General features: G+C 42.7%; 1 protein-coding gene and 2 long non-coding RNA genes across 11 annotated transcripts in view; 2 read left to right on the plus strand and 1 right to left on the minus strand.

Annotated features, from left to right (window-relative positions):
- LOC135222068 (high affinity copper uptake protein 1-like) overlaps window positions 1-22,787 on the minus strand; it is a 467,399-nt gene that overhangs the window by 48,133 nt on the left and 396,479 nt on the right. For all 9 annotated transcript variants that reach the window (XM_064260229.1, XM_064260226.1, XM_064260228.1 and 6 more), the window contains exon 4: window positions 5,102-5,319. In XM_064260229.1, the coding sequence (XP_064116299.1) occupies window positions 5,102-5,319 (218 nt within the window). The remainder of the gene's footprint in view (window positions 1-5,101; window positions 5,320-22,787) is intronic.
- On the plus strand, window positions 19,681-20,155 carry LOC135222294 (uncharacterized). Its single transcript, XR_010316269.1, has 3 exons — window positions 19,681-19,718; window positions 19,854-19,928; window positions 20,061-20,155. It is a non-coding gene; the product is annotated as an uncharacterized LOC135222294 (long non-coding RNA).
- LOC135222295 (uncharacterized) lies at window positions 20,392-22,169 on the plus strand. Its single transcript, XR_010316270.1, has 4 exons — window positions 20,392-20,551; window positions 20,653-21,020; window positions 21,859-21,941; window positions 22,087-22,169. It is a non-coding gene; the product is annotated as an uncharacterized LOC135222295 (long non-coding RNA).

A 22,787-nucleotide genomic window follows, 5' to 3' on the forward strand; every position in this document is an offset into this window, starting at 1 on the left:
CTTCCGAGACTGCTGGACATATGCCCTGCTGTTCTCTGAGAAAAACCTCTTGCTCAAAGGAAATACTTGATAGCCTTCAACCAAAGAGACAGGGATTCTACTGACATGAAACTAGGCCTCCTTGCTTGTTCACATAGGCAACCACCGTAGTGTTGTCCAACATGAGAACGACAGAATGACCCTCTGCCTTCTCCCGAAACTCCTTCAGACCCAGGAAGGATGCCTTCAACTCCAAGATGTTGATATGATTATGTTTGTCTTCCAAACTCCAAATGCCTGAGGCAATGAGGCCACCTAAATGAGCCCCCCAACCTGCGAGGTAGGCCTCTGAAAACAGAAAGAAGTCCAGTGGGAGAGAACGCAGACAGACACCCTTCAAAAGATTTCGGTCGTCCAACCACCAACGAAGGTCTTCTCTCTCTTCCAGAAATAGAGGAACCTTTAACAGGGGTGAGTCCCCCATGGGAGACCAGAATTCCCCCAGTCTCCATTGTAGAGACCGAAGATGAAAACGCCCATGAGGGACCAGCTGTTCCAGGGAAGACAAAACTCCCAGAACCTGCCACTGATGAGCTGACTGATGTGGTTCCAACAGGAAGTCGCGTGCTACCACTCGCAACTTCTCTAACCTCTGATCCAACGGGAAAACTCTTACTACTGCCATATCAATGACCATGCCCAGGTAGAGAATCCTTTGACTGGGTACGAGGTTTGACTTTTCCTGGATGACTACGATGCTCAGTTCCAGAAGAACCGAAGCAGACGATCACTGTCCTGCCGCAGCTTTTCCCTGGAACCTGCCAAGACCAACCAATCTCGAGGTACTTCATCAAATGGATCCCCTGAGCATGGGCCCAACTTGATACGAGAGAGAAGACCCTTGTAAACACTTGAGGGGATGTTGTCAGCCCAAAGCACAGGACTGAACTCGAAGACCTTGTCTACGAGAGAGAAGCAAAGGAACTTCCTGCACGTCGGATGAATAGGGATCTGGAAGCATGCGTCCCTCAAGTCTATCTACAGCATGAAGTTGCCTTTCCTCACAGCTGCCAACACAGATTGTGTGGTCTCCATTTTGAACCCTCTTCCTGATGAAGTGATTCAAGGTGGATAAGTCGATCACAGGTCCCCAACCTCCCGATGCCTTGGGCACCAAGAAGATGCGACTGTAAAACCCTGGAGACAGACGCACCACTTCCTTTATCGCATCCTTGTCCAGCATCTTCTGCACTTCCTCCTGAAGAGCCAAGAACTTCAGAGAATCTGGAGGATATACCCTCTTGAGCAGCAGCTTGTCCAAGAGAGGAGGAGAGAAGTAGAATGGCAGTAGGTACCCCACCCGAAGAACATCTGCCACCCACTTCTCTGCTCCATACCTCTGCCACTTGGCCCAATGGCCCACCAAGCACCCCCACCAGTGGCACAGGAGAGGGAGAGGCACGTAACCTACCAACAGCCTCTGCCCCTGGGGCCCCTTCTCGGCTTAAAGGAACAGGAGCGAAAAGGACATTGGTCCTTTGACCTAGGCTGGCACGAACGCGGAGGCCCTGCTGAAGCCGAACTCCTCAACAGCCTACCAGGCGACGATCTTCGTGACTGCTGCTGGGCAGGGGGAGGAGAAGGAGCCAGACGTCTCCGAGGACGAGACTCCAACTTAGACACAGCCTGGTGCACTAACCTGTCCTGCTGTCAGCCCGGCGCCGGTCTATCGCATCCTCCAGCTCAGTCCAAGGGAACAGAAATGGAGACTCCAACAGATCCCCATTCCTCAATGCCAGCAAGGACTCAGGGTCAACTGATCTTTCCATCCTGGATAAAACTGTGTCTCTTCTAATCAGGAGAAGGTTAGCCCATAAATTAACACCGCGAGGTGAACCATATATGAAAACTCCTTGCCTCCGCACTGCAACAAAATGGCAAGAGAGGATACACTCACCAACCCCTCTGGGGACCTGTCAGAAGCTATCTTGGCAATGACCACAGACCAGAAGTCCAGCCAAGAAACTGTCTGCAACGTGGAGGCTGCCGTAGATTCCAATCTGAGGCATCCTGTGAAGACAAGGATGGAGCCATCGACACCACCTGCTCCAAAGTCAATCCCAGCTTCAGACGCATAACGTCTGGGTTAAGATGACGCGACATAAAAAAAGTAGAGTTTGTAGCATAGTACTTCCTATGCCTTGTGAGAGGCAGGGGTAGCAGCTTGGCAGAGCCCCTAGAGCGAAGCAAACCGTCCCAATCTGAAACAGAGGCGTTAACCATATGCAAGACCAACTGGACGTGTCCCTACAAGGGAAGTTGAAATGATGACTAGGGATCCTGCATAGCTCCCAGCAAGGCTTCCAAGCAGGAAGGAGTATAAGACAACCAAGCCTGAGTCCTACTCTCCAAATTGTTGAATCCATGAATGAGATCAACAACTTCTGAAAAGAAAGACAAAAACTCTTGTGTCTCTCCATCCTCCTACTCCAGCAACAGAGACCAACAACAAGAAGGGTGTGCATCTTCCTTGTTTAAATTAACGGAAAAACCAACAGCCAAATAGCCCGAAACACCAACTAACCTGTCTGGGTTGCATCCAAGCGCCGACTCCCGCAACGAACCAACCACAACACCAGGGACATCACTATGCACTCTCCCAACAGATGACTCTCTAACATGGCTGCGAAAGAGCATGAGCATGGCAGATGTACGAATGTGTGTCGGTGAGGAATCCTGAACACTCGAGATCAAATGAGAATCCCTCGGATTCGAACTCCTGGAAGTACAAGGGAGAGGGGCAGGCAAACACTCCTACTGCACCAACTCCACGCTCACAACCTTCAACCTCTTGACAGGCACCTTGAGATCCTTACAGTGATGAATAGGCCCTGGAGAAGAAGTGGGAGCGCCTGCAACAAGTGCATAAACGAGGGAAGTTGCAACACGCTCGCGACTTGATGCAGAGGATGAAGCAGCCACTGCAGATCGCACAGGGAAAGATATACTAACACCCTCCGAAACACCAACACTCTCAGGAACACGGGTGTGTTGCTCCTCACTCGCAGACGAAGAAAGGGCAAAGTCCTTAGCCTTCCAACGCTTGATACCCCAACGCGGCAGAGATGGGGGAGAAGGAGAGAAAGACAGCACTGGCTCCTTACACAATCTCTTCGCAGGAGGCAGGGGCGATGCAACACGCTTGCTTCCAGTCCTCCCAGCCGACATGGCAGCCAACTTATCTTCTAAAACAGAGTCCAACCTCTTAAGAACTGCCTGGCATAAAGCCTCAGATGGATCAGCAAGAGAAGGGTGAGACGAAATGGAAGGGAGATGCAGCGAACTTGATGGCAGAGATGACGTCACGGCAGCAAACGATGACAAGACAGATGAGCGAGGCAGCGCAGTGGAGACTACTGGGAGTGACGTCATCGATGGAAGAGACGTCATAAGCGGCGATGACGGCACGGCTTCCCCTCGATCCGAATGGGATGCAGATGCCACTGGTGGAGGGATACAAAATGACTGACCCCGTAACGTCACTAGCAGGGCTGACGCCACAGCTTCCCTCTGACTTGAAGAAATGGCAATCATCACTGGCAGAGCAATAAAAAATGGCTGACCTCGGCTACCCACAAAGACAAGGCCAGGAGGAGGGGGAGGGCCTGGACAGCATGAGGAGGGGGGTAGCGAGCATCCATGAAGTGCGTCAGCAAACCCTCTAAGGATGGTGAACCTCATAGCCCAAGCGTCCCCCAAAGCACCACCATCTTGGACACCTCCGACTCTGCAATAAAAGACAATGATGAAAAAGCCTCCTCCCTCTCACGAATCAAATTAACTCCCAGAGAAGAAGGGGCAACATTACATAAATCAGGCTGAGAGCCTCCCGATACTTCCAATGACGAATCGATGGAAGAAAAGGAAGGGGACAAAGACACAACACTACTATGAGGTGTGATAGCAGCAGGAGACAAAGCATTAGGAAGAGGAGAAGAAAAACCCTCCCACGAAGGAAGAGGCGAAACCCTACGATGCTCCCTCTTACTATAAAATAACTTCCACTGCTCTTAAGGCCACGCACGGCATTCTATGCAAGGACTCATTATTGTACAAAAGTGAGAGCGACACCTACCACAAGTGACGTGGGGGTCAGTCGCAGCTGAAGCCATAAAACGAGAACACGGAAAACCTGGAGTTCTGGCGCACACACATTGATGAGGCAGAGAAGGAGCAGAAGAAGCCATGATGATAGCATACACACACACTAAAATACAAGAGAAACGGGCAATGAACTGGGTGAAGGAGGAGAGAGGTCAACCACAAGTCTAACCCAGGCGGTTAAGAAAAGACTGACACAGTGGCATAGATGCGTGGTCCTTGACTACTCTTCACCCAATATACGCAAGCATTGCTAGATCTCACAAGATTCCTTGCTTTCATCTGCGATTTAACTGGATCCAGCTAGGTGCTAGAAAATTATCCTATTGTTAAGACCAAAGGTTTGTTCGCGTATGAACAATAAAAATTTAGCATTAAAACTAGAAATAACAACACAATTACTGTGCTACCATGATATCTCTTGGACACATCATAATCTTTTCTTATGTGACCATACTGATAAAATAGGAAGTAAAACTCTTGGTTACTACTACTTCAAATGGCTGAAGATGAAAGACTTAAAAAGCTGCTGGTATAAAAGAGTCAAGATATCACAAAAATGGTTGCACTGAGAATACACAACAACTAATATCATATTTTCAACTAAGCTAAAATACTATTCACAACCATTAAGGCGAGTTATGAACATGGACTTGAACCTCCACCTTAATTGTTTCTTGGGGAAGGAGTTTAGTCTTATCATTAATATGGCTGTCTAACTCTGGTCTGTAATCTTCATACTCACTGGTTTCTTGCACCAATGAATTTGATTTAGTGTGACATGCACTTGCTGCTTTTAGATCATCACTGGCACAACTGAAACCAGAAGGGTTTTCAAAAGCAATGTCCAAACGTTCACTGTCTTGAGAATTAGGTTCAAGCTCGGACAAAGGACGATTCCCAACATGTGACAAGACATTGCCTGAAGTTCCATACGAACCCTGAAAACGTGGAGAATTACCTTCACTTGCAGGAACAACTTTGGCTGGAGCTGGAGCTGCAGTCCCAAGAAGTTTGCCAGGGAGATCAAAGAGCGAAAAGCAATAGTAACCAATGCCAGCACCACCAACCACAGCTATTGTAAAATAGCCATTATAACTCATAACAGCCAACATCAAAAGGTATCCAATAGTTAGATGTATCAAATGCAGAAATGTCTGAAGTATGTGAAATCTCACCCTGTAATAAATATCATAGTTATTAAAAAAAGAAGATATGTAATTGGTAAATTCATAATTTATAAATACTGTTCCATAAATACATACCTCTTTAACATATACATATTTTTATTTTGTTTCTGCTATGCTAACTAGTAGTACATGGCAGCATTTACCAAAAACAGCAAACATGCAAATAAGTCTTCCTCTCTGATGGATAACACTTGCTGTGTTACACTAGCAAGTGGCCACAATGAGCTCAAACAAGTACAGGACAATCAGATGTGCTGGCACAAGGGCCCTCAAATGTTTCCTAGTTTGAATGTTAAAAAAATACTATCTTTATAATAAAATAAGGTTTCACATGTACTTAACCAAACAATTACATAGCTGTTAGCTTTCTTACCTGGCAGTCAAAAATTCAAATTATTCTGTTGTTTAGTGTAGGTGAAAAGGGACCCGCCCACTTTTGGGAACACTTGGTACTGCTGAGCTGGCTGTCATCAATTCATTGAGCCACAACGTCAATCTGTGGGGAGTAGGGGGGGCTCTGATTATGTAATTGTTTGGGAAATATATGTGAAACCTTGTTTTATTATAAAAATATCATTTTCACATAAGTGACTCACCAAACAATTACTGCATAGCTGATTCCACGTTCCAAGGAAGATGGGTAAATGGACAGTTATTGTTTCCAACCTTAAATAGGTTATTGGTTTAAAAAACAATAATAAGCTCACATTACATAATGTTTGCAGTACCTTAACTGGTGAGAGAGCAACTGCAGGTGGATACTGGCCCTGGTTGGCACTCTCATCACCTGTAGGAGACATGGCAGTAATGGCCAGGTTCATCCTTACTAATGGTGGGATTTTGTAACCATGGAGGTACACCGAAATGAAAAAATCACATTCCTAACCATAAAAAACTGGAGGGTACTCCGGGTACATTGCACAAGGCTTCCCAAAAACTCCACAACCTTAAAATATACAAGGTTGGTGAGAAGATAGTAGAGGGAAAGGGGTTCCCCTAGGCTTCCCTTCCCAACACCATGCCAGCTACAGATAACTGCCCCAACCTATTAGTTTTCAAAAACAGATTCAACATCCTTAAGATAATGTGATGCAAACACTAACCTCAATCTTCAAAACTTCATTTGCAGAATGGAAGACAGTGACATATTGTGTCACAAGCTAACGCAGTCGCCACTGCTCCAATTTCGTGAGCTTTCACCTTCAAGACCCTTACGAATTCCTTTTGGACTTGGGAGTGGGCTTCCAGATTAAGACTTCTTAAGAACAACAAAATAGTGTTCTTAGAGAGAGGACGGGAGGGATCTCTCACCGAACACCACAGCCAATTTGAACTTTCTCTAAGTTCTCCGTCATATGAAGATAACATTTAATGGTCCTTACAGGACACTACATTCGTTCCTCTTCTTCTGGTCTAATTATGTCCATGTTCCTTATTACAAACGAGCGAGGCCAAGGCTTCGAATGGTTCTTGTTCCTGGCCAGAAAGTCCCCAACATAAGAACACACTACATCGTTCTGAGCGAATACAATCTCATTAATGGCCTGGATCTCACTCACTACCAACTGTTACTGTTACCAAAGCTACTAAAAATAATGTCTTCTTTGTAAGGTTCTTCAAGGAAGAAGAATGTAATAGCTCGAAATGCGGACTGGATATCCACCTTAAACAACGTCCAGATTCCAGTCCACTTCCCAGACTTTCCCACTTTTGATGTCTCAAAAGATTTAACTATGTCGCTGATGTCCTGATTATTCGAAATGTCGAGACCTCTAAAGCATAGGCCTATAACCCCTGATGGTAGAGGTGGACAGCTTCCTTGTGTCTCCTAAGAGTAGCAAAAAATCCGCTATTTGCATCATAGATGTTGTAGAAGAGACGTAATTTTATCTTTACCATCTAAAATTACTAACCTTGACTGGTACAGTTTGCAAGAAGATCTACATCTTGTGATAGCCCTCTGCCACTCTTCGAGAAAAGCCTTTCGTTCTGACAAGACTTCTGACAGTCTGAACCCTATCAGGGCCAGATCAGACAACCCTTGATGGTGCCTGTCGAAGTCGGGTTGTTTGAGAAAACATCGACCTTTTGGAAGAAGTCTAGGGAAGTCCACAAGGAGACTGAAGAGGTCTGGGAATCATTCCTTCCTGGGCCAGAATGGCACTACGGAGTCATAGTCAGTTTCCGATGAGACTGAAATTTGTTGATGACCTCTCTTATGAGACCACAGTGGGTAAAAGTATATACATTGAGACTTGTCCAGTCTAGAACCATAGCATCTGGTCTCCACGCTTGAGGGTCCGGAACAGGTGAACAGAAGATTGGTAGCCAATTGTTCCGGAAGGTGGCGAAGAGATCTATGGATGGTTTGCCCCTTATTTTTCACAGGTTTTGGTAAACTTTAGCATTCAAAGTCCATTCCGTAGGAAGAACCTGGTTGGAGTGGCTCAGTTCGTCTGTTAAGACTTTCATTTTCCCTTTGGGCATACCTTGGAAACAGACTGATTTCGTGTCCATTTGCCCAAAGATCTTCAGCCACTTCACTGAGAGAGAAAGCGTGAGTCGCTCCCTGTTTGCGGACATACGCTGGGCTTGGTGTTGTCCGAGTAAATGGTTACACTTCTTTCAAAGACTAAAGGAATGAAGGCTTGTAGTCCTAGGAAAATTGCCTTCAATTCCTTCACGTTTATGTGGAGGGTCTTCTCTTGTTCCGTCCACATTCCTGAAACTCCAAGAGACCTCCCCAGCCTCTGTTCGACACGTCAGATAAAAACTCTAGGTTGGGGCTCAGAACGACAAGCAAGATCCCTTCTTGCAGTCTCTCCAGTGACAGCCACCAACAAAGATCTGACTTTAGCTCCTCTGGCAGGGTAAAGATGAACGAGTCCAGTTGAGTCTTTCAATTCCAATTTGCCTTCAGAAAGAATTGGACAGATCTCATGTGGAGACATTCCAAAGTTATGACACTCCAACAATGGTAGAGTTCCGAGGAGACTCAACCAGTCTAAGAGCTGAGCAAGACAGGCAAATTAAGAACACTTGCACCTTCCTTATGCACGACTCTATTCTCTTCAGGGAGAGGAAAGCCTGAAAAGCTAGAGCAGTGAGAATCATCCCTAAACAGGAAATCTTCTGAGTCGGAGACAACTGGGATTTCTTCTGGTTTATCTTTATGCCTAACTGTTGAGTTAGATGTAATGTCTTATCCAAGTCCTCCACACACTGATGACTCGACTTGGCTCTTAGGAGTCAGGATATTAGACCACTTAGCGTCGAGCGGGCTATTTTGTTGAATTGTGAAGGAACAGAATAGTTGGGAAGAAATTTCGTCACTGCATTAGGCTGCCTGCAGCACGAAAGGGGTGAAGCTTGGACACTGACAAGGAGAGAGCACTCGGTCAATTGCTTGGATGTTTAATAAGCGGATGTACAGTGGACCCCCGTATTCATGTTTTCCGGATTCTTGGACTCGCACATTAGCGGATTTCTCTTCGGAACATTTCCCCGCATTATTCATGGAAGATTTGCCTTTTCAGTATTTTTCTATGAGAAATATCCACAAATTCCTGGTTTTTTTTATTGATTTCATCATAGAATGTACTTTTTGTGATAAAACTATTAAAAAAAAAAGGTATAAAAATTTTTAGTGGGTTTTTCTTGAGTTTTAACTAACAAAATAGGAGGTTTTAAGCATTTTTATGGGGGTTCCAACTATTTGCGGATTCTAACTATTTGCAGGGGGTCTGGTATGCATCCCCTGCGAATACAGGGGGAACACTATATATTTTTTGGTCAGCGCTCCCACCTCAATTTTTGCTTACTACCTATCACTTTGTTGCCCCGTGACTTTAATATGGGCCAAGACGGTGATTTGAGTCAACAGATAATAGCAGAGATATGTCAAAGCAATCTGGCCTTAAAACAAAGCAGATATTGGATCAGCTAGGTGTGAAGAGGCATTTTGGTTCGATGCTGGGTTGCCAGATTTAATGAGGGTGGCAACCATAAAATGCTGTCTCAGAAAAAGCACCCTGGTATGCCTAAGAAGACTTCTGATTGAAGTTTGACTATTCTCAAGCATCAATTAGAAAGTAATTGACACTTGAGAACAGTCAAACTTCAATCAGAGGTCTTCTCAGCCATACTTTGGTGCTTTTTCTGAGATGGAATCTCATTATTGCCACCTTCATTAATCTGGCAACTCAGCATCGAACTGAATGCCTCCTCACACCCAGCTGATCCAATATCTGCTTTGTTTTAAGGCCAGAATGCTTCAATGCACATATCTCTGCTATTATCTGTTGACTTAAACCACTGGCTTGGCCCATATTACGGTCACAAGCAGTAATAAAGTGATACGTAGCAGGCAAAAATTGAGATAGAAGCGCTGAGCAAAAAATATATACAGCCGCACATAAACCAAGCAAGTGACTAAGCACTCTCTCCTTGTCAGTGCCCAAGCTCCACCCCTTTCTCTATGTGCTGTAAACAGCCTAATGCACTGATGAAATTTCTTCCCCCCTTTTCTGTTCCTTCAAAATTCAACAAGATATTAGGCCGCTTGATGCTAAGCGACCTAATATCTTATCGAGTATTGTAGAATGAAGCGTTGATTCCCATCAAATGTAGCCATTTTCCCACAGGAGCAAGGATTCAAGTACATACTTGGGGAGTCATAGACAAACAGAAACAGAGTGCTCTGAATTGGAAAACTTCTTGGACTCTCGATGAATAGGCACACAGAAGTCTGCATCCTCCATGTCAAGAGTACCCATCCAGTCGCCTGGCTGGAGAGCTGACATAACAGATTCAGGGCACTGACGTCTAGGATGGTTCTCCATCCACCCGATGCCTTGGGGACTACAAAAAACCTGTTGTAAAAACCTACGGAGTCTGAGTCTTGTACCTCTTCTATGGTTTGTTTCCTGATCAGCACTTCTACTTCCTCTGAGTACATTGTCAGTGCGATGGGGGCATTGGACAGTGGCGGAACTTCCTGAAAGGGGATCGAATAACCCTCTAGTAGAACTTGCACAATCCATGGCTCTGGTCCTCTCTGGCTCCATTCCTCCCAGAAGATATTGAATCTCGCTCCTACTGGTGTGTGAAGGATATTCGGATTATTTGGAAGTCCAATTGAAAGAGGACTTCTTGGTCGACTGTGCTGGTGCTCACAAGTCGGACTTTGGTCTATTTTGCATCTTCGCTTTCACTCCCCAAAAAGGATGCTTCTACAAAGGGGATGACTTAGCTCCTATGGGGGAAGTCTCCTTTGGGCACCTCATTGACTGTGCTAGAGGAGCATTAGTCCATTTCTTCTCAAGGTCCAACAGCACCTGTTGGACTGTCTCCTCTGGGAAAAGGTGCGACTAATTTAAGGAAGATAATAGTAAGGTTGCCTTCTGGGTTGTCGTCACTCCCTGACAAGCGAAAGAGCACCATAACTCCCTTTTCTTTAGCACCCCCTTAGTAAAAAGGGAAGCTAGTTCTCCTAATAAATCCTTTACTGCCTTGTCTGCACAAGGACAAAACATACAGCCAGTCAGACGCAAACTCTTAATCCATTGACTGCCAATCCTCAATCATTCTGGCCGAGGCTCCAATAGTCCTCCTCACCTTGAACAGATACTTCACGAGATGGTCTAAGTCTGTAGTCGAAAACATTACTTTTGCTAAAGCAAACGCTGACCTCCTTTTCGCATCTATTAGACTAGAGAAGTCCCTTAGAGGAAACAGACACTACCAAGGAAGGAAATTCTCTTTGGTAAACCATTTGTAACTGTCTTCCCATCCATTACAAAAATTGAAGACAAGAGACAATGGGGGAGCTGGTTTGAAGAAATCTGAGTAGTTTGACTAACAAATACAGGCAGTCCCCGGTTATCGCCGGGGGTTTCGTTCCCGGAGGTGTGCCGATAAGCGAAAACCGCCATTAGCCAAAACTTGGCAATTTATGACACCATAAGCACCTTTATGGTACGTACTTCTGTTTGATATGTTATGGCGCCATAACTCTATTATTGGCACCTATCAAGGCACTTTATGGCACCGATAACCGGAACTTGGCTCGTTATATGGCCACAAATCGCTGATTTTATGGTGCTAGACAAGTGCCATAAATCCGGATCGCTATAACTGGGGACTGCCTGTACTTAAAGAGACTCGAGTAGGCTGACAAAGATTTCAAGTCGTGGTCCTCTTCCTCTTCTTCCGACGACATGGGTGACAGACCAATGTCCTCCCCTTTAAGAGCAGTCGCCTTTTTCAGAAAACCCATAAGTTCTTTAAGTTGCTACCTAAAAGGTCCCAAAGACAAACCACCTTGTGGAGTACCTGGTGAAGACATAGAAGCTGTGGCAGTTGAACGACTCTTCTTAGTTGACAAACGACTGGCAGGCAAGGTAACTTGCATAGGTGGAGGCAAACAAGTTGAAACTCCTTTCGATAAGCATTGAAGGGAGTTGACAGCACAAGAGGAAGTACGCTATCCAAGTGCTTTGAAGCCAGAATATGTCTGTCACCAGAATGATGCCGACTGTCTGAAAATGAATGGCCTGAATCCTGAATAAACTGATCAGGCACAAAACTACATGATGGTTGAGGACTCCTTTGCTCCTTTCACTTCTTCAGTGGAGGAGTTGAACAACACACAAACGAGGCATGTCTCTTCAGTGGGTGCGAGACCACAGCACGATGAGGCTGTTTCTTCTTTTCAAGCGACAACACTACTGAGTCGGAAGAAAACTGCACCTCACTTACATCTAAGCTTTTCCAATGGTGCTCAGTCAAAGCCCTCCAGTTGACAGGTCCGACAGAGTCGACGAATGCCCATGGGCAAACCCCCTAGTCTCCCTTCAACCTTCGGTATGTCTTCTCCAGGGTGCAGGGGAGTGGGACAGTGGCCTTTGCCTAGGAGAACTGGGGGATGGACAGCCACCTCCTCAGGCACAACACTGACACTAGGTACTTAACACTCATTTCTTGTCCATTTTAGACTCTAAGCTGGCAATATAGTCAAGATTGGAAGTGTGGGCTACCTGAACTGGAGTGAGTGGTAAAGAGGTAGGAGGCCTAATGATAGAAGAGATATCAAATAAAAGAGGGGAAGAAAAAGTAGACTTCTGTGCCTCTAAAGGCAAAGGATTTGCCTCAATGATAAACTTCCTCTTGGCTCCAAGAGCTGCCTTCCTCTTCCTATCCTTTTCCATCTTCTCCAAATGTGCCTTAAACTTCTTCCAAGCCTGATCATCTAAACTCTGTGATATTCAGCACAAGATAAATCTCTATTACATTCCTGCCCCTTACACTTCACACACTTGGAGTGTAGATCACAACTTAGGCATCCCAGTTGTGCAGCCTTCACTGCAAAACCTAACTGCTGACGAACTAAAGTCCGACATGCCAACAATAAATCTTATCTAGCTAAATGAAAAACTAAAAAAGCAGCTAACAATAACAACCACCAAAAGAGTACTTCACCAAATATGCAGATGAACCACAAATGCGATGAAAAGATGACTGCGATAACCACTGACATTACTCTGTGGCTGGCAGGAAAGGAATTGATGACAGTTAGCCCAGCAGTACTGGGTGTTCCTGAAAGTGGGCGGGTCCCTTCTCACTTACACTAACAATGGCAGCGCCCCCCCGCTGCCAAATTATTTGAATTTTCGACTGACAGGTACAGAGCTTACAGCCATGTAATTGTTTGGAAAGTCACTTATGCAAAAATATAAGTTCATAAATGAGTTTGAAACTATTAACCAGCATTCCTGTCTGATTGGTTTTAACTACATATAAATAAAAAAGATTACATGGTAAATCTAAGGACTCTATGATGAAATACGAGAGGAGATGAAAGCTGCTTGAAAAAGCAAGGACCCATGTTGTCACAAGGACAGATAAATCTCAGCTAAAACAACAACAGGATGTAAATCTGATTACTCCTTAAAAACAAGATTGTGTAAGGTTGCCTGAAGACTAAATGGCTACTATGGAAGTGACAGAAACAAAAGGATGGCCATGAGAAAGGTTGGTAAACATTGAAAAAGAAGTCCACTCACAGTACAATCCTTAAATGATACAATAAATTAGCCTTTGCCTTCTTGATCCTTGAGTAACTTGACTAACAATATGTGACCTGTTAAAGCCAGTTGGATCTTACAATATACTTCACAATGGAGTAAGAATCTGCCATTGGAGATTGTGACAATCTCCCATATAACGGTTGCTTCACAAATTCACGATGGAAACCCTTAAAAGCATTTGCTTAAAGTTATAGAAAACAATGCCGCTCCACTGTAAAATAAGTATAATGTGGCAAATCTGTGTGAGTACAGATGGCAGTAACTCAGGCACAGAACACAAGAGGAAAAAGGAAATTGTTCCACTTTTACACTTAGTGAGTAATGTCACTCGGTTTCTGAGGTCCAATCCTCCGCTGCAGTACTTAAAACATACTGCTTGTGATTTTGAAGAGTTTGGGAGGTGCCGTATGATTTGTAGCGGTATCTTTATATAGATATAGGGCTACTTGATACAAAAGGAAAGTACAATATACGTAGTTGGTCTTGTTACTGTGACTGGTCTGATCAAGAGATCCCCTATGAAGGTGCCTCAGAGCTGCAAAAGAGCTTTTGCAGATGTTGAGATGAAGTAGGTAATCATTTTCGGGGAAGTTCTGATTTCTTCAACTAAGGCTGTCTGCAACCCAGTCATGTGTTCATGAAACAAAACTTCAAATGATCTCTACATCATTAAACTCCACCTAAAAAGTAAAAAATGTCACACTGATCTCATTCCCCCTTAATTTCAAAAGTATCCTAATTCCATAACACCATGCTCTTTTGCAAAGAAAAGGCTCGGAGCTCTAGATATGCCATAAATCTAAATAGCTGATAAGTACTGTGAACCTTGCTATAAAGAAGTCCCTGAAGAAATGGCTTGTACAATGCACAACTTCAAAGCAGCATTCTACATGTCATGTGGGTAAGAAGGTTCTTGAACCATTCAAACCTCAACTTCCTTATGTGTTTGGGTTAAATTATATGTATTTCTTTACATTTGATCATTTTTTTGTCATGACATAAAAGGAAACATATGGCTTGGACTAAAGTTCATATTCAATGACAACATTGGGAATGGTGATGTTTGGCTTAAATGACACAGATTTCTCCTTCTTGATAAATTTTTGTCTTGACATATAAGAAAAGATATGGCTTGGACTAGAATTCATATTCAAAGATAATAGGTTACAATGGGTTCGGCTTACAACGTTCCGAGGTCAAGGCGCTTTTCAATTATATTCATCAGAAATTATTTCCAGGGTTACGACACCTACAACGCTCATCTGGCAGAAGAAATATGACCCCAAAAATGTATAATAATCAATATTTGAAGGTCTTTTTGATGAAAAATGCAATAAGAATGCAGTTTACATAGTTTTGAATGCACCCAAAGCATTAATAGTAAGGTTTTCTCAGGATTTTTGACGATGTTTCGGCTAACGACAATTTTCGGGTTACAACGCGTCTCAAGAACGGAACCCCCATCGTAACCCAGGGACTGCCTGTATTTGGAATAGTGATGGGATGGGAGTGTCAATCATTCAGCAATGTTTGAACTTTCTGAGGTATATAAATGGCTTCATATTACCACCTTTAAGGAAGGCTGATGTAACTTGAGATTCCATGAGAGGACTATGTTAGGGGTAGGACTTACTGCATTCTATCCAGTTTTACCACCTATATGAGGATGGTCTTCATGACAAAATCTCAGTTTCAACAAACTGGTCAAGTTTACGCATGTGCCTCTGATTCGTGATGAATTCCGTTGGGGTTTGGTAAGGGACAGACATCTGGGAGTTTGCTCCTACTGGTGTCATTTGCAAAGAAATCAAGTTTAAAAAGTTATATCTTTTCAGCACTTCCATGCAGGTCTCTTTAAAATTTCATAACTGATCTTCATAAAAAATCAACTACCTCTTGGATGCGTGAGATAACTGATACACAGATGAACACTGGTTTGAATAGACTCCCAAAAGGGTGGGGTTTCCACTCTTGTTTCCTGGTATCATTGTTGATTTATTATGAAATTTAGGTCTTGAGGACCAAGCGCAGGAACCCATCAGGATTATTCAGTGCCCTAGTACTGAATTGGATGTTCGAGGTTACTTGATGTGAAGTTCAGATTGTCTCATGACTTGAGTTGGTTGCTCTAGTGACAGCAAATGCCTGCATCTTGATGATAGCAGAGGTATAGGTTATCTATGCAGGGAAGGATGAAAAGGTACAGTAGACCCCTTGTATTCACGGACTCATGTATTCGCGGATTTCTCTTCAGAACATAACTACCCACTATTCACAGGAAATTCACACATTAGAGGTATTTTTCTATGAAAAATATCCACAAATCACTGGGGTTTTTTATCAATTTCATCATAAAATGCACTTTTTGTGATAAAATCATTAAAAACCAGTTTTAAATATTTTTCGTGGGTTTTTCTTGAGTTCTAACAAACAAAATAGGCAGTTTTCATCGTTTTTATGGGGGTTTCAACTATTCGTGGATTCTAGCTATTCGCGAGAGGGGTCTGGTACGCTTCCCCCGCAAATAAGGTGGAACACTGTATAAGCAGATTGTCTTACATTTGCTTCTGAAGTGCAGTAAACAGGAAATACTTTATTTCATTCAAAGATTCTTCTTCCTACAAAAGTCATGCATATATTACAGACATGATAGAGAAGCATACTAGGGTGGTACTGGAAGAAGCAGCTGTTGTAACATTAAACACTGGGCATGGGTCAGGTAGTACTGTGAATGAAGCAATGTCTGAAGATAGATGACTTTAGCCATTGCTATGCCAACTGTAGGTACAGAGGGAATTGCTAATAGCCAAACACCCTAGATGCTGAAGACAAGTAAGCGTCCTTCTCAGTATTCTTGGAATGTCTCTTGTAATGCCTTTAACTAATGTTAAAGTTCTATTGGATGGGCACTTCTCATCATGTAGAACAATTGAGCTCAGAGAAACAAATCTGACCTTGACAACCACTGAATAGCTAATCCAGGTCTTGTGACATGGGTTACCATGCAAGTCATTACATCTGTGTGTTGCTCAACTAAGTAGTGATGGGAAAAGGATAATCAATGCAAAGGAAAAAGACAAATTTTCTAAAATAATTTGTATTTTTCATAGCTACAAACCTGAGGTCTTAACAATAGGATGATTGCTAGAGCCTAGCTGGATCCAGTTAAAAAACAGATGAAAGCAAGGAATCTTGTGATATCTGGCAACGCATGCGTAGATCAGGTGAAGAGTGGTCAAAGACCACTCACCTACGCCACCGTGTCAGTCTTTCCCAACTCAGGATGTCTTAACACATAGAGAGGCAGCTAGAGGTGGGCAGTACAATGTTAAGACCTCAGGTTTGTAGCTATGAAAAATACAAATTGTCTTAGAAAATTTGTCATTTGTTCATATGTGAACAAACCTTCAGTCTTGACAATAGGATAGACTCATACTTGGAGGGAGGTACAAGACATCCTAAACTGGCTGGGGGCCTACCCAAGCTTCCAGAAGAAATGACTTCTGTAGAGGGACTGAAGCCCGTTGAGAAGCTAGATAAATTGATATCTAACCACTCAGACCCTGAGTGACGTACAATGATACAGGCGGTCCCCGGCTTACGACGGTTTTCCGGCTTACGACGTTCCGAGGTTACGACGCTTTTTCTTCTTAAATATTCAATGGAAATTCCGTCCTGGGTTACGACGCTTGTTCCGAGGTTACGACGCTGACGCTTCCGACGCTCCGAGTTAACGACGCTTTAAAAAACGCATGCTATGATAAAAATCCTTTATAGTTTAGCACAGTACATAATAAAAATATGTTTTTGGTTACATTACAACAAAAATTTTGAGGTTATGATGATTTTTGACACTTTTTTTTTTTCGTATTTTTTTTGAATTTTTTTACTGACGCCGCATATGCGGAACTAGTTTGCGGGCGAATGAATACACTAGCTTGGGATGCGCAGTTTAAAACAGTCCAAAAGCGCAAATATAATGAAAAATCATTGCTTGTTTCCAGTACATAATTAAAAAAACTAAGTTTCTGGTTAGATTACAACACAAATGCCAAGGTTACGACGTTTTGTTATGCTTTTTAACGATACCTCATATGCAGAAACTAGTTTTTGAGCGGAGGTGCATAAATTAATTAACGCTATTAAAACTGTATGGTAAATTGATCCGAACAACGACCTCGGACGGTCGAGGGGACGCCAAGCGTAACAATACGAAAGGACGCCACTTCAATCGCGTGCCTGCTGCATTCCACTAGGTTGTGTGCTGAGACGTTGCTGAAAAATTCCTTGCCATTTTCGCTAATTTACAATGGCTCCTAAACGCCAAAGTACTTCCTCCGATGATAGTTCATCCAAGAAGAGGAAGGTCATCACGATGGAGGTCAAATATGACGTGATTAAAGCGTTCGGAGAAGGGAGAAACTAACACCGAAATAGGCCGTTCTTTAGGCTTGAGCAGGACCACGGTGGTAACCATTGTGAAGGATAAGGAACGTATTCTGAAGCACGTTAAGGATGCTGCACCGATGAAGTCAACGGTGATAAACGAGAAGCAACGTAGCCAGAGCATTGTTGAAATGGAGAAATTGCTCATGATCTGGCTGGAGGACCAGAACCAGCGACGTGTTCCGGTGAGCTTAAGTGTGATCCAGGAGAAGGCTAGAGCGCTGCATGAGGCAGTAGTGAAAAAGTTTGGCGAAGGCAGTGCTGGTGGTGAATTTTCCGCGAGTAGAGGTTGGTTTAACCGTTTTAAGGCTCGTGCAAATTTGCATAATGTGAAGCTGCAAGGTGAAGCTGCTAGTGCTGATAGCGAAGCAGCAGAAAGTTTTCCAGGTGGTTTGGCTGAGATAATTAAGGATGGTGGTTACACGGCTGACCAAGTCTTTAATGTGGATGAGACTGGATTATTTTGGAAAAGAATGCCAAATCGAACGTACCTTTCCAAGGAGGAGAAGTCAGCACCTGGCCATAAAGCTGGAAAGGAGCGACTGACTTTGCTGTTTGGGGCCAATGCAAGTGGTGATTTGAAACTGAAGCCCTTGCTGGTGTATTTGGCCGAGAATCCCAGGGCTTTCAAGGGCATTTTCAAGAGTCAACTCCCTGTGATTTGGAAATCTAACAAGAAGGCGTGGGTTACCTTAATGGTCTTCGAAGATTGGTTCAATGACCATTTCGTGCCAGCAGTGGAGCGGTATTTGACTTCGAAGGGTCTGCCTTTTAAGGCCCTCTTAGTCCTGGACAATGCCCCCTGGTCACCCTTCAAATTTGAGCGACATGCATCCTAATGTGAAGGTGTGTACCTCCCACCCAATACCACATCGCTGATACAGCCAATGGACCAGGAGTAATAGCAAATTTCAAGGCTTACTACCATTAGAAGGACATACGTGTTGCTTTGAGGGCCATAGAAGCTAACAAGGAGTTGACACTGAAGCAATTCTGGAAGGGCTACAACATTGCAGATGCAGTGAAGAACATTGCAAGTGCTTGGGACGAGGTGAAGACGACCACTTTAAATGGGGCCTGGAGGAAACTGTGTGCACAGTTTTGAAGGCTTTGACCAGGCAGAAGACGTCGAGACTGTGACGAGGAAGATCGTAGGGCTAAGCAAGAGGCTGCAACTAGATCTTGAACCTGATGATGTAACAGAGCTGCTGGCTTCCCATGGAGAGGAATTGTCTGCAGAGGACTTACTAGAACTTGAACAACAAATGATTGAGGAAGAGGAGGCGGCACCAGAGCCAAAACCCAGGTCATTAACTGTGAAAGGCTTGTCAGAGGGTTTTGACTCATCTGGAGAGAGCCTTGGCTTCTTTTGAGGCAGAAGACCCTAACGTTTCTAGGTTTGACAAAATCAAGAGAGGAATCATGGATTTGGTGACTTTCTACAAGGAGACCCTGAAGGAGAAGCAGACGAAGAGAAGTGTGCAGTCCAGGCTTGACACTTTCTTTCACAAGTCTCCAGTACCACCACCTCCCACTCCTAGTCCTGGTAAGGAATTCTGAACTGTTTTACTAATTTATGTGTTTACATAGTGTACATATTAAAATGTGTTAATTTTTTAATGTAACAACTACTAAATGTAAGAGTATAAATTGTAACTTCATTAATTTTCATCATTTGTAATTTTATTGCAGAAGTGGTGACAGTTCCAGATCCCCCTGTACTACCTGTGACAGTTCCAGATCTCCCTGTACTACCTGTGACAGTTCCAGATCTCCCTGTACTACCTGTGACAGTTCCAGATCCCCTGTACCTGGACCTCTGTATCAGCCCGCCCACCTGCACGTGTACAATCAGGTAAGCAATTTCATTTTTCTCATTTTCATGTTGGAAATTGTTTACACCCTACATACATTCGTACACTAACTTACATAGTGGTACAATGTGTTTGATGTTGCATAACCTTATTATTATTTTTTTTTTCCATTTCAGACCCCTTTGATAGTGACAGTGACCCAGATGACCCTGAGCCTTTCCATGGTTTTGATGCCTCGCCCTATACATCAGGTAAGGAATCCTTAACAAATTTGTATAAAATGTTTTATAAATTGCTAATAGAAATTTTATTAAAAGTGTACATATGCTACAATTACATACATCCACCTTATAAATATATATGTACCCTATCATTCTTTCCAGATGTAGATGTTCCCTCATCAGTTGATACAAGTATCACCTCCCCAGAGCCCAAATCAGTTGATACGAGTAGTATCACCTCTCCCATTACCTTCAGGTAAAAGAATTCTTCAGTTTTTATATTGAACATACGTATTACACACTACATTGTCAAACAGTAATAACATGTGCAGTAGTTACAGTAGTAGTAACTATCATTTTATATATTTTTTATCATTCCAGACTCCCAAGCACTTGCCCATCCCACTCATAGCCCAGCCACCCCCACTCTCATGTACCATATGACCATCCCAGTAAGCAAGCCAACCACTAGAATTGGTAAGGACAGTTTTTTTATTAATGTTTTAATATTACATATGTAATAACCATGTTATGTATGTAACATACATACTATAATCATATGTACTATTACATTATCATTCCAGACTGGCATGCACCTGTGACTTACATAAACCAGACCTCTACATAGCCTACATGTCTTCATTTTGCTGGAGGTAAGGAATTCTCAGTTGTGTTTAATGTTTGCATACGTACAATAAATTTTGTACACCTAAGTGGTTACATACTGTCCTTTAATATTAATTCTTCATTCCAGACTGCCCATCATCCTAGCCTGTTATCTGTGATAAAGCACACTGAAGTTAGGTTTGGAATGCATCCTTATCATGAATGCTCTACACCTCCACCTCCATCTCCCACAACCTAGGTAACAGCTTTGAGACTCACTAAAAGTTGGTAAGTTATGTAAGGAATTTCTAAATTAAGTTTTATACTACATGTTATATGTGATATTAAACCACTGTATGGTGCATATTACTGTATGTAACTTACTATGCATAGAGTACTTACTGACATACTAATTATTTTTTGTACATTCCAGAACCCCCTGAATGATGTAGGCTATGGGGCCACATAAGACTTTGTCCATCCAGGGTTACGATGAATGCAAAATATAAACTAAAGGTAAGGAATTAATTAACATACATTAACTCTTTTAGTACTCTTGATATATCTACAGTAATTAACATATGCATTCACAACTTTCTGTAGTGTATATTTTGTACACTAATTTTGTTACTTTTTCCTTCCAGAAACCAACATTTTTCACACAACTCCAGGTTGTTACTACAAAGTGTCATCAAGGGATAACTACTACAAGTAGAAGCACCATTTTTGGATGGAAAAACTCCCTTCAGGAAAGTATACGTATCATGTAACATGTAGTGTAACAAAGTATGAACAGTAAGGTTTTTACATACAGTAGTACATATTACATACGTACATAACTTTTTTTTACAGGAATTTCCAACCAAGTTTGATTATGTACATATGTACATGTTATAAACCACTGTACGTATGGTTACTGTATGTAACTTACTAAACATACATACATGACTTAACTTTGATACTTTTTTGGTACATTCCAGAAAACCAGGACCCCCTCCATGATGCAGGCTATGGGGCCACATAAAACTTTGTCCAGGGTTACTACATAACATAGCACGACAACTGTAAACTATGTACTACTGTACTAAAGGTAAGGAATTATACATAGTAGTAAACATACATTAAGTAAGTTTTATACGTCCATACTAAAAAAAAAGTGACCAAGATCTCTCACATGGGATAAGTGATCAAGGTCCCTCATGGAATTACATACTGTACACTCCCTGCTGAACAGGGGGTGTAGACCAATCATTTACAATATGCAAATATTTAACCACCTGTATGGTGCATATACTGTATGTAACTTACTATGCATAGAGTACTTACTGACAAAATTATCTTTTGTACATTCCAGAACCCCCTGAATGATGTAGGCTATGGGGCCACATAAGACTTTGTCCATCCAGGGTTACGATGAATGCAAAATATAAACTAAAGGTAAGGAATTAATTAACATACATTAACTAAGTTTTATACATGTTATATATGTGATATTAAACCACTGTATGGTGCATATTACTGTATGTAACTTACTATGCATAGAGTACTTACTGACATACTAATTATTTTTTGTACATTCCAGAACCCCCTGAATGATGTAGGCTATGGGGCCACATAAGACTTTGTGCATCCAGGGTTACGATGAATGCAAAATATAAACTAAAGGTAAGGAATTAATTCACATACATTAACTTTTTTACTCTTGATATAACTCAAAGTAAGGAATTAATTAACATACATTAACTCTTTTACTCTTGATATCTATAATTTACATATTGTATTCAGGACTTTGTGTAGTATTTTGTACTAATTGTGTTATACTTTTACCTTCCAGAGCTACCAGACTGGGATTTTAGTGTATCCAGGATCTAACAAAGTGTGCAATGCATGTGTATACGTATAGTGACAGTGTTTAGTGTATACCCTAAGGATTAAGTGTAGTGTACATTGTGCTTTTTAGTGTCACAGAGTTTAATAAAGAATTATACCTTCAAGAACCATCCTTTGCCATTGGAATAACCACACTACATCATGCAATCTACTCGCATGTCACACAGGTAAGGTCTCTAACTTTTTCTTAGTTTAAGGCATATTTCCAAGTGTCGTTCCGGCTTACGACGATTTTCGGCTTACGACGCGCCTCAAGAACGGAACCCCCGTCGTAACCCGGGGACTGCCTGTATATGGAAAAACCATTGTATAGGGAACCAAAGAGAAACTTTGACTGTCTAATAGCAAACCAATACACCAGGGTTTGTACTACTCCCAACTCCCCCTTGCCAA

The sequence above is a fragment of the Macrobrachium nipponense genome, chromosome 3 (assembly GCF_015104395.2).
Source record: "Macrobrachium nipponense isolate FS-2020 chromosome 3, ASM1510439v2, whole genome shotgun sequence".
Lineage (NCBI taxonomy): Eukaryota > Metazoa > Arthropoda > Malacostraca > Decapoda > Palaemonidae > Macrobrachium > Macrobrachium nipponense.